General features: G+C 37.8%; 1 protein-coding gene across 1 annotated transcript in view; it reads left to right on the top strand.

Moving 5' to 3' along the window:
• The window catches only part of DDHD1 (DDHD domain containing 1), a 96,690-nt gene that overhangs the window by 68,411 nt on the left and 19,008 nt on the right, over window positions 1-9,271 (top strand). The window contains exons 9-10 of the mRNA XM_042781984.1: window positions 4,390-4,652; window positions 6,479-6,554. Of these exons, the coding sequence (XP_042637918.1) occupies window positions 4,390-4,652; window positions 6,479-6,554 (339 nt within the window). The remainder of the gene's footprint in view (window positions 1-4,389; window positions 4,653-6,478; window positions 6,555-9,271) is intronic.

Below are 9,271 nucleotides of genomic sequence, written 5' to 3'. Positions count from 1 at the left end.
GATCCACAGAAGAGTGTCTCTTTTCCCAGGATGTCCATAAATATACTGGAAGCAGGCCACACCCCTAGGGAAACTCCCTTTCAACGTATTGGCTGCTCAGAACATATACATTTGATCCCATCATTGGAACAACCCACATCACAGTTGCTTAAACCACACAGAATTGTGGTCCAGCCAAGTTGACATACAGTTCCAACTATCACATAGGCATATGGATATTACCCTATCACTGACAAGATTCTACTTCAGGATAGATCTTTTTTCCTTATTTCTTTTTTTTTTTAATTGTGGTTTGGGTGAAAGTTTGCAGAGCAAATTCACTTTCCATACAGCAGCTCACTCACATACACTTTTGTCTCATGACATTGATTGCAATTTCCCACAATGCAACAGCTGCCCTCCCACTTCCTCCCCTTAGTTACCTCTTCCCTGTGTCCTTTTGTCCCATGCACTCCTGCCCCCTGAGCTGTCTTCCTGTGCATACACAGCCCTTCCATTATCCCATGACCAATCTCTCCAAGGATTGTATCTACCCAGTGTAAATGCTCAACTCAATGCCTATCTTTTGTTTGGCTAGAAGCCACAGGAAGGGGTTCAGTTCCAGACCTGAAGGGCAGCTAGGGGCCATAGTCAGTGGTTCCATCAATCTCTATCAGACCAGCAAACCTGGTCCCTTTTTTTTTTTTAATGATTTTGAGTTTTGTTCCGCATTATTCTCCCACTCTGTCCAGGATCTCCTGCATAGATCCCCCTTCAAGTGGTTGATAGTGGTGCTAGGCACTATCTAGTTCTTCTGGTCTTGTAGTCATATAGGCTGAGGATCACCTGGTGTACTAGTCACTTGGATTAATTGTTTCCGTGCATCTTGGGTTTTCTTCATTCTTCTTTGCTGTGGATGAGGAGAGACCCATCGTTGCATCTAGATGGCCACTTGCAAGTTTTCAAGATCCCAGTCGCTACTCGCCAAAGTAGGATGTGAAACAATGTTTTGTGTAGTATGTTATGCCAGTTGAGCTTGATGTCCCTGTGACTATGGTCCCGAGCCCACAGGTCCAGCTACTCGCTCCACTTCAGGATAGATCTTGAAGTCTTCTTTGTGACGGTGACCGCCATGCCATTCCTCTTCAGTTTGTCATTCCTGGCATAGTAGATCATATGGTGTTCTGATTCAAAATGGCCAAAACCAGTCCATTTCAGCTCACTGATGCCTAGGATATCAATCTTTATGCATTCCATTTCACTTTTGACCAATTCCCATTTTCCTAGATTCATACTTCATACGTTCTGTGTTCCAATTATTAATAGATATTTGCAGCTGTTCCTTCTCATTTTGAGTTGTGCCACATCAGCAAATGGAGGTCTCAAAAGCTATACTCTATCTACTTCATTAAGGTCAGCTCTACTCTGAGGAGGTGGCTCTTCCCCAGTCATATCTTGAGTGCCCTCTGACATGAGGTACTCATCTTCTGGCACTATATTGGACAGTGTTACAGAGCTATTAGTAAAGTTTTCCAGTTATATATCATACAGTGTTTCACTGCTATTCATAAGGTTTTCACTGGCCAATTCTTTGAGAAATAGATGGCTTTTTCCTTCTTCAGTTCTGTCTTAGTCTGGAAGCTCCACTGAAACCTGTCCACCATGGCTTACCCTGCTGACATTTGAAACACCAGTGGCATAGCCTTCAGCCTCACAGCAACATGCTAGCTACCACAGTAGGACAAACTGATGGACAAGTTTGTCTCCCTTAGTTGTTCCAAACTGCTTCTCTCACTTCCTGGTCTGAAGCGCACCACACAGCATCCGTTCTTGAGATGGTCTCTAATTTCAGGTGGCATATACTCAAGGTCATATTTGGCTCTCATGGTCTTTTTTTAATTGTCTTTAGCTTCAGCTTAAACTTGTACATGAGCAGTTAATGGTCTGTTCCACAGTCAGCTCCTGGCCTTGTTCTGACTAACAATATTGAACTTCTCCATTGTGTCTTTCCACAGATGAGGTCAGTTTGATTCCTGTATATTCTGTCCAGTGAAGTCTAAGTTTATGTTGTTGAAAAAAGGTATTTGCACTGAATAAGTTGTTGGTCTTGCAAAATTCTGTCATGTCATCTCCTATGTCATTTCTGTCACCAAGGCCATATTTTCCTACTATTGATCCTTCTTTGTTTGCAACTTTTGCATTCCAATCACCAGTAATTATGGATGCATCCTGATTGCATGTTTGATCAATTTCATACTGCAGGAGCTGGTAGAAAATCTTCAATTTCTTCATCTTTGGCATGGTTGCAGCAGTCTTGAGTTGATTCTGACTCATAGCAACCCCCATTGGGTTTCTAAGGTGGTAAATCTTTATGGAAATAGATTGCTCAGTCTTCCTTCCACAGAGTGGCTGGTGGGTTTGAACCACCAGCCTTCTGGTTAGCAGTCAAATTTTACACCATTCCTCTTCAGTTTTCATTCCTGGCGTAGTAGACCATATGATTATCTGATTTAAAAGGGCTAATATCAATCTATTTTATCTAGGTTATCTGTCTTCATGAGTTCCATTTCATTTGGACAACTTCCAGTTTTCCTTGATTGATACTTTGTACATTCCATATTCCAATTATTAGTGGGTGTTTGCAGCTGTTTCTTCTCAATTTGAGTCCTGCAACATCAGCAAAATCAGTAAAAAGCTTTACTTCATCCACATTAGTAAGTGCACTCTTTGAGGAGGCAACTCTAGCCCCAGTAGTATTTTGAGTACCTTCCAACCTAAGGGGCTCACCTTCCAGCACTATGTCAGATGATGTTCCACTGCTATCCCTAAGGTTTTCATTGGCCAGTTTTTTTTATATTAGATTGCCAAGTCCTTCTTCCCAGTGTGTCTTAGTCTGGAAGGTCCACTGAAACCTGTCCATCATGGGTGACCCTGCTGATATTTGAAATAACAGTGGCATAGCCTCCAGCATCACAGCAACATGCAGGCCACCACAGTAGGACCAACTAACAGACAAGTGGTGATTTGGCCATTACTTTAGTAACATGAGAAACTTAAAAAGAATTGTGCATTTTGTGTATGTCTACATTAGGGGCAGCAAAGACAAAGCTAATACTTAGGTAAAGTGAACTTTAAAAGCAATACTTCTTAACAGTTTTACCTTTTAAAGGCTTTGATTTTAAGATCCACACTATATAAATCTAGAACCACAAAAAGGTATATATGTAAGTATTCTGGCAAAAGGCACTTAATCTGTTCATTTTTAAGACAAACTCCCCAAATTAAATTTTTTTTAAAAAAGTAAGAAAAGAATATATACTTCTACCAGTGATTAATTTACTTCATATTAAAAAAACTTAAATGGTTTCTTACTATACTGATTCCTTCATTAGTTTGGTAAGCACATATGGACACCAAAAATCTGGATATGGGGAGAAGGACAAAGGACTAATTCTATTCCTCAAGTATACTTTTTTGTGTTGGATTCATTCTTGAAAATATTGTTATCTTCCCCTTGAGTTGATTGTCTTCATAAATTTTAACTTTTGAGTAGTGGTGTGGAATTAGAAATTATTTTGAAAAGCGATCTATTGTGAAAGAGGTGTTAGCTGGCTTGATTAGATAATATTGTAGACCTAATAAAACTAAAATCACATTAATCTTGGCTTTTATGTCCCAAATGAATATATTTGGTCACAAATGGAACCTAACTAGGAAAGTATAATTGGATTAGAAAAGAAAAAGGGGGAGCTGCAATTAGAGTAGACTTTTTTGTTACAACATAGAGGTGACGCTCTCCTTCTGTTGTTGAATGGGTGTTTATAGAACCATTGAGAGATGGTGCAAGGCCATTTAAAAAGTTTGCTTTTCAAATCATAATGTTTTGTCTTGACCACAAATGTTCCTGTACATATAAGCAATGGGCAAAGATAGAAAATATAACCACATTGAAATCTAATGTTATTCTTGTTGTTACGTGCCATCAAGTTGGACCCAACTCGTAGCGACACCTCCTTGGGTTTCTGAGGTGGTATCACTGCAGTAGATTGCCCAACCTTCCTTCCGAGGAGTGGCTGGTGGGTTTGAACCACCAGTCTTCTGGTCAGCAGTCAAGTGCCTTAGGTACTACGCTACCAGAGATTTAATAAGGAAATAAAAAGACCAGTTCTATTCAAGTATATAATTATCAAAACAGATGAAATCATCAACTCTTCAGAAGCTGTCCATTGAATATTCTATTTCATGGTAAAATATTTTAGCCTCACATAGGCCTTTTCTGTCTTAGGTATATAACCTTGTTTTGGCATATTGGCCAATAATGTACATTTTCTTTCTTAATGTATTTGAATTTAGAAATAGTTTGTAGCAGTCAGTGATAACTCTAATACAATGTTTTCCTGTTTCAAACAGCTAGTTAAAGGCCTTCAGCAAGAATTGAATCGATTATACTCCCTTTTCTGTTCTCGGAATCCAGACTTTGAAGAAAAAGGGGGTAAAGTTTCAATAGTGTCACATTCTTTGGGTTGTGTAATCACTTACGATATAATGACTGGCTGGAATCCAGTTCGGCTCTATGAACAGTTGCTGCAGAAGGAAGAAGAATTGCTTGATGAACAGTGGATGAGCTATGAAAAACGACATCTTCTTGATGAACTCTATATAACAAAACAACGGTAGGAAATCCTACTCTCTTAAAAGAATGAAAAATATTTTTAATAGACTACTAAGGGGGAAACTTAAGATTTTTATGATCAAGAAAAATGTATATTGTTCAGGATACAATAGGTAACATGCCCAGTTAATCCAGAAAGTATTTGTTAATTTTCATGCTAATTACACGCAGTTTTCTTAGAGCATAAAATAAATTATTTTGTCATCCTCCTTTTTGTAGTTTTACTAATCTTTAGATTTGGATCTCTGCCTTTCTTATTATTATAAAAATTATTTTAAAACCCTTTTTACATTTGGTAGATTTTATAATTATTTGGTCCTGTGGGGACTTACTGGTATTCTTTTCATTCTTTGCTGCATTCCTATCTTCATCTAGAGTTACATGCCCTGTCTTCCTTGTCCTATCAGTGACCCAACTTCATCTTATCAATTCTGATAACACAGTGAAGAGTCACAGATTTTGCTAGTTTTGGCATTATATAAAAATAGCCAGTTAAATTCACTAAATTTTTTTTACTTTCAGCTTGTCTTAGTTTTGTTTTAGTCTTACGAAAGTTGTCTAAGGATTTCATTTAGAATCTTGTTAAGTTCCATCAGCTAGTTAAATAAATCTTACGGTGTGAAAATAACTGATAGTTTTAAAAGAAATTGTCATGTTTGGCAAGCCTCAGCAGCATTTTAGACATACAAGATCCAGTAAATTAAAAAAAAAAAGATTTAGAAAATGACCTGTACTTATTTTTTTAATTAATTCCATTGTTTGTTTAATGTAAATAACTCAAATTCATTGCAACCCTATGGGAGCTCTGGTAGCATAGTGGCTAAGACACTTGCCTGCTAACCAGACGGCTGGCGGTTCAAACCCACCAGCCACTCCTTGGAAGGAAGGTTGGGCAGTCCTACTTCCGTAGAGATACTGCCTCGGAAACCCAAGGAGGGGTCGCTATGAGTCAGGGCTGACTCGATGGAACATAACAACAACAACAACAACATAGGACAGAGTAGAAGTACCCTTACAGGGTTTCCAAGGCTGTAAATCTTTAGGAAGCAGACTGCCTCATATTTCTCCACAGACTAGCTGGTGGGTTTGAATGGCAGACCTCTTGGTTGGCAGCCTAATTTTTTTAACCACTTCACCACCAGTTCTCCCTTAATGTAAATAGATAAGAAAAAATGTAATGGGAAAAAAATTGAAACAACCGAAGTGTTCATCAGCAATTAGAGTTAATAAATTATGATTCATCCATATGACAGTTAACATAGCTGTTAAAATGATTGAAGTAAGTCATAGAATAATAGTGTGTTTGGTATTAACCATTTGGTGTCATTTTTTAAAAGATGTGTGTGTGTGTGTATGTGTGTGTATATATTCATGCTTGTATGTGTCTCACATTTCACTAAAGGATCCCAAAAGAAGCTGTTAGCAGGTGTTCTGAGGGTTAGAGGTACTTTTAATGATTGTTTTATAAATTTTAGAGACTTCCTGTGCTACAGCAGGTACATTGATATTAAATACTATCAATGAAGATTGATACATTTATTATCAATTTATTTATTAAGTACTGTCAATGAAGATTGATAGTGTGCAATCAGTGTACCCACTGTAGCATAGGAAGTCTCTAAAATTTATAAAACAATTATAAAAGTACCTCTAATCCTCAGAATACCTGCTAAGAGCTTCTTTTGGGATCCTTATCAATGAAGATTACTGATCTGAGAGATAGAATAATGAGTCATTGTTTTCCTTATACTTTCGTGAACTAGTCATCATCTAATGTTTGTGAAATTGTAAGTATATGTATGTGTGCAATCTCATGCCACTTCCTAGGCTGAGGGAGATAGAAGAACGACTGCATGGATTGAAGGCATCATCTATGACACAAACACCTGCCTTAAGATTTAAGGTAAGAAGAGAGTGATAAGATTTTCATTATTTGTCTCAGTATTTTTTTTTTTTTAAACGTCGTACTAAATGCACCATTAGGATTCAAATGAAAGCTTAATTATTCTTTCAAGTTAGTATTTATTGAACATATGCTATATGTTGGACACAACTAGTTTCTGAATTCTACTAAGAATAAATAAGACAGTGCTCAGCCCTCAGGATATAACTGTGTATGTTACTTTAACACAGTGCTATTGGTACTATTTTCAGTTTGTAGAATATATGCACAAGAGAAGGAAGTTTTAATTTTGGCCTGGAAAGGTTAACAAAGAAATGACATTTATACTCGATCTCAGTAAAATTGAATATTGCTAAATGGAGTAAAGTAGAAATGCTGGATAAATACACGTATATATGTTGTTGTTGTTAGTTGCCATCCAGTCCACTTCGACTCACAGTGACCCTGTGTACAACAGAACAAAACGCTGCCCAGTCCTGCGCTGTCCTCACAGTTGTTGCTATGCTTGAGCCCATGGGTACAACCACCATGTCAGTGCTTCTTGTTGAGGGTCTCCCCCTTTGTGTGTGTGTGTGTGTGTGTATATGTATTTATGCATCTTGTTGAGGGCCTTCCCCTTTGTGTGTGTGTGTATATATGTATATGTATTTATCATCTTGTTGAGGGCCTTCCCCTTTGTGTGTGTGTGTGTGTGTATATGTATTTATGCATCTTGTTGAGGGCCTTCCCCTTTGTGTGTGTGTGTGTGTGTGTGTGTGTATGTATATGTATTTATCATCTTGTTGAGGGCCTTCCCCTTTGTGTGTGTGTGTGTGTGTGTGTATATATATATGTATTTATCATCTTGTTGAGGGCCTTCCCCTTTGTGTGTGTGTGTGTGTGTGTATATATATGTATTTATCATCTTGTTGAGGGCCTTCCCCTTTGTGTGTGTGTGTGTGTGTGTGTATGTATATGTATTTATCATCTTGTTGAGGGCCTTCCCCTTTGTGTCTGTGTGCATGTATTTCTATTCAAACTAGGCAGGTAGAAAGAGAGAGAATGTGTGTTCTTACACATACATGTGTATCGATCTGTGCTTTCATCTCTGCACTTACCTATTATTTCAAATGCTTTTACTTATATTTTTAATTTTTTTAGCATAGTTGTTTTCAGTCTTCAAGCATGTTGAAGTCATCCAATCCTTAGCCCCCCCAAAAAAAATTTCCTTTGTAACATAAAGGGACTGTCTCAAAATGGAAAAATCAAGAACATGTATTCATTTTGGAAAAAGGAAAAATCACTCTGGATACATTGTGAGGAAGGGATTAAAGGTATATAAAATAGGATGTAGGACTACACACTGATCAGAACAGGTAAAGTCTAAAACATGGACACCACCAAATGCTGGTGAGGTTGTGGAGCAACAGGAACTCTCATTTACTGCTGGTAGGAATGCAAAATGGTATGGCTACTTTGGAAAACATTCTGGCAGTTTCTTACAAGTCTAACTATAGGCTTACAATTCAATCCAGCAATCATGCTCCTAGGTATTTACCCAAATAAGTTGAGAACATATTAAAAACCTATACACAAATGTTTACAGCAGCTTTATTCATAATTTCCAAAAACTGGAAGCAAGACGTACTTCAATACGTAAATGAATAAACAAGTAGTATATCCATTACAGTGGAGAATCATTCAGCTATAAAAATAATAGAGCGATCAAGCTACAAAAATACATGGAAGAACCTTAAATGCATATTGCTAAGTGGAAGAAACCGGTCTCAAAAAGGTACATACTACATGATTTCAACTATATGACATTCTGGAAAAGGCAAAACTTCAGAGACAGTGAAAAGATAAGTGGCTGTAAGGGACTCAGAGAAGCAGAGAATGAACAGGTGGAGCAGAGGGCATTTTTAGGGCATTGAAACTCATCTTATTTGATACTGTAATGGTAGACACATAGGCATGCATTTGCCAAAACCCACAACACAATAAAATAAGTGAATCTAGTATAATGTAAACTATGGAGTCTAGTTAATAATAATATATCAGTATTTATCAATTGTAACATTTACCACACAAATGCAAAAATAATAGAAACAGTGGTTGGGGGTGCTGTTACGGGAACCCTCTGTATTTTTTGCACAGTTTTTCTGTAAAGTTAATACTGCTCTGAAAAATAAAGTGTTTAAAGAATGGGGACACTATTACAATAGAGTCCATACAAGAGATGATGAGTTGAAATGTAATCTATTGTTAGATGTTGGGGATGTGAGAAGTAGGGTGTTTTTAGGAGAAAGAGATGATGCAGTCCGTATATAATCGAATGCTGTTGACCACCCTATTTTTCTTGAAGCCCTCTCCTCCCTTCATTTCTGTGATATTGTACTGTCCTGGTTCTCTTTCTCCTTTCACTCTTTTCTTTTGTAGCTCCAGGGCTCTGGTGACTCGGTGGTTAAAGCATTTGACTGCTAATCAGCGGTCAGCAGCTCAAACCCACCAGATATGAGGCAATGTTGAAAACCCTGTTGGGCAGTTATACTCTATCTTATAGGATTGCTGTGAGTTGGCATCAACTCACCGGCAGTGGGTTTGTTTGGTTTTGGTTTTGATTTGTAGCTCCACATCTTTCACCTCTTCTTTAAATAAAGCATCCTTCATAGTTCAATCTACAGCCCACCTCTTACTCTCTGCACTTTAGAAAATCTCACCCACTCTCTTGGTTTTAC

This window comes from Orycteropus afer, unplaced genomic scaffold, assembly GCF_000298275.1.
Source record: "Orycteropus afer afer isolate SDZICR_OR568_19922 unplaced genomic scaffold, OryAfe1.0 scaffold00214, whole genome shotgun sequence".
In the NCBI taxonomy this organism is placed as follows: domain Eukaryota; kingdom Metazoa; phylum Chordata; class Mammalia; order Tubulidentata; family Orycteropodidae; genus Orycteropus; species Orycteropus afer.
Note: the sequence above shows the minus strand (reverse complement) of the source record. Positions and strands in the feature narration are given on the sequence as shown.